Consider the following 1,348-nt stretch of genomic DNA (forward strand, 5'->3'; position numbering starts at 1 on the left):
TGTAATATTTAGGGTTTATGCATCGGTAGAGTAGAAGATCAGGGAGAAGCCTGGTTATCTCAGAGGGTGAATATGCAAGATGGTGTCAGAATTGGTCTGGCCCTGCTGAGTGACAACTGGGTGGAAGATATGACATAATGGTGATGGTCAGATGGTACCAGGAACCAGTGAATTTCCAACAGTGTTTAATGGCAGGTGACACTGGCTACCCCCCATTTCTACCCTCTCTTTCCTATACTTGACATTTTGCTGACTTCCATTTCATCTGTGACGTCCTAGCATTTGGCACCTTCACCTTCGTTATTTTTTGGCATGACCTGTCCCTCTGCACTGCTCCCTGTGCAGTATTCTCCTACATGTACCTGCACATGTGTTATGAGGTGCACAGACATGCTTAAGTGCTCAAACACGTGGTACTTGTTTATTGGATTTACATGGAATAAGACATAACCAGCCTTCCACACAGCTTGCCCCTGTCATCAGCAGACCAGCCCTGCTGAGCACTGTTAACAGGGAACTGAGTGGGGAGCATCTTCTCTTCACATTGTCCTTGCCATGTGTGTGTCATGTTTCTGGTGAGGTCTTCCCTGTTTAGTCACCTTCAGAAGCCAGACCTTCACAGCAGCTTCTTATTAATCCTTCCTGCACATCTCTTATTTTCTGAGAATTGCATAGAACCCATGTATTATGTGCAAAACACTTTACCAATGGAACTTCCCCTGTTACCACCCTCAACAATCAGTTCCTCCTCAATTCTCTCTTTTCAGGTTGTTGGCATAAAACATATGATGAGGAGGTCTTTCCTGAGCGGAGCATATCTGTTCAAGGAGAATCACAGGTCAGGGCTTCTGAGACAGCTCCAGCAACTCAGAGGACCCTTCTGTGTAACCAGTGTGTCTCGGTGTTAAAAAATATTATGCATCTGACTGAGTCACAACGAGCAGACTATGAGCAGAAAGAATTCTTCAGTGATGCATGTTTGAGAGACTTCTGTTTCAATGCAAACCCTCACCAACAGAGGGATTCCACTAGAGAGAAACTCTGGAAAGAAGATATGGACAGGGTCTCGTTTGTGACCAGGTGCAGCTTCTACTTAACTTGGGTGCCTTCAAGCAGTAGGGAGGTTGGGAAAGTATTCCCAGCCATCTCAGAGCTTCTCCAGCACCAGGCCCCTCTCAACACTGAGGACCTAGACAGCGGCAGTGAGATTTCACAGGAATATCTTGGTGGAAAGAGTCTTCAGCAGACTTGTAACTGTGAAAACTTTGGCAGCCAAAACCAGAAAGTTGTTCAGCATCAGGGTGCCTTCTCTGGGGAAGTGAAATATGAGTGTGACAAATGTGGGAAA

The 1,348-nt window shown here is 45.9% G+C and overlaps 1 protein-coding gene across 1 annotated transcript in view; it reads left to right on the forward strand.

Annotated features, from left to right (window-relative positions):
* The window catches only part of LOC107185086 (zinc finger protein 551-like), a gene marked incomplete at its 3' end in the record, with an annotated part of 2,137 nt that extends 797 nt beyond the window's left edge, over positions 1-1,340 (forward strand). Inside the window, exon 2 of the mRNA XM_015572263.1 lies at positions 768-1,340. Coding sequence (XP_015427749.1) covers positions 768-1,340 — 573 coding nt within the window. The remainder of the gene's footprint in view (positions 1-767) is intronic.
* Between the last annotated feature and the right edge of the window lie 8 nt (positions 1,341-1,348).

This window comes from Myotis davidii, unplaced genomic scaffold (genome assembly GCF_000327345.1).
Source record: "Myotis davidii unplaced genomic scaffold, ASM32734v1 scaffold4069, whole genome shotgun sequence".
NCBI classification, from domain to species: Eukaryota; Metazoa; Chordata; class Mammalia; order Chiroptera; family Vespertilionidae; genus Myotis; species Myotis davidii.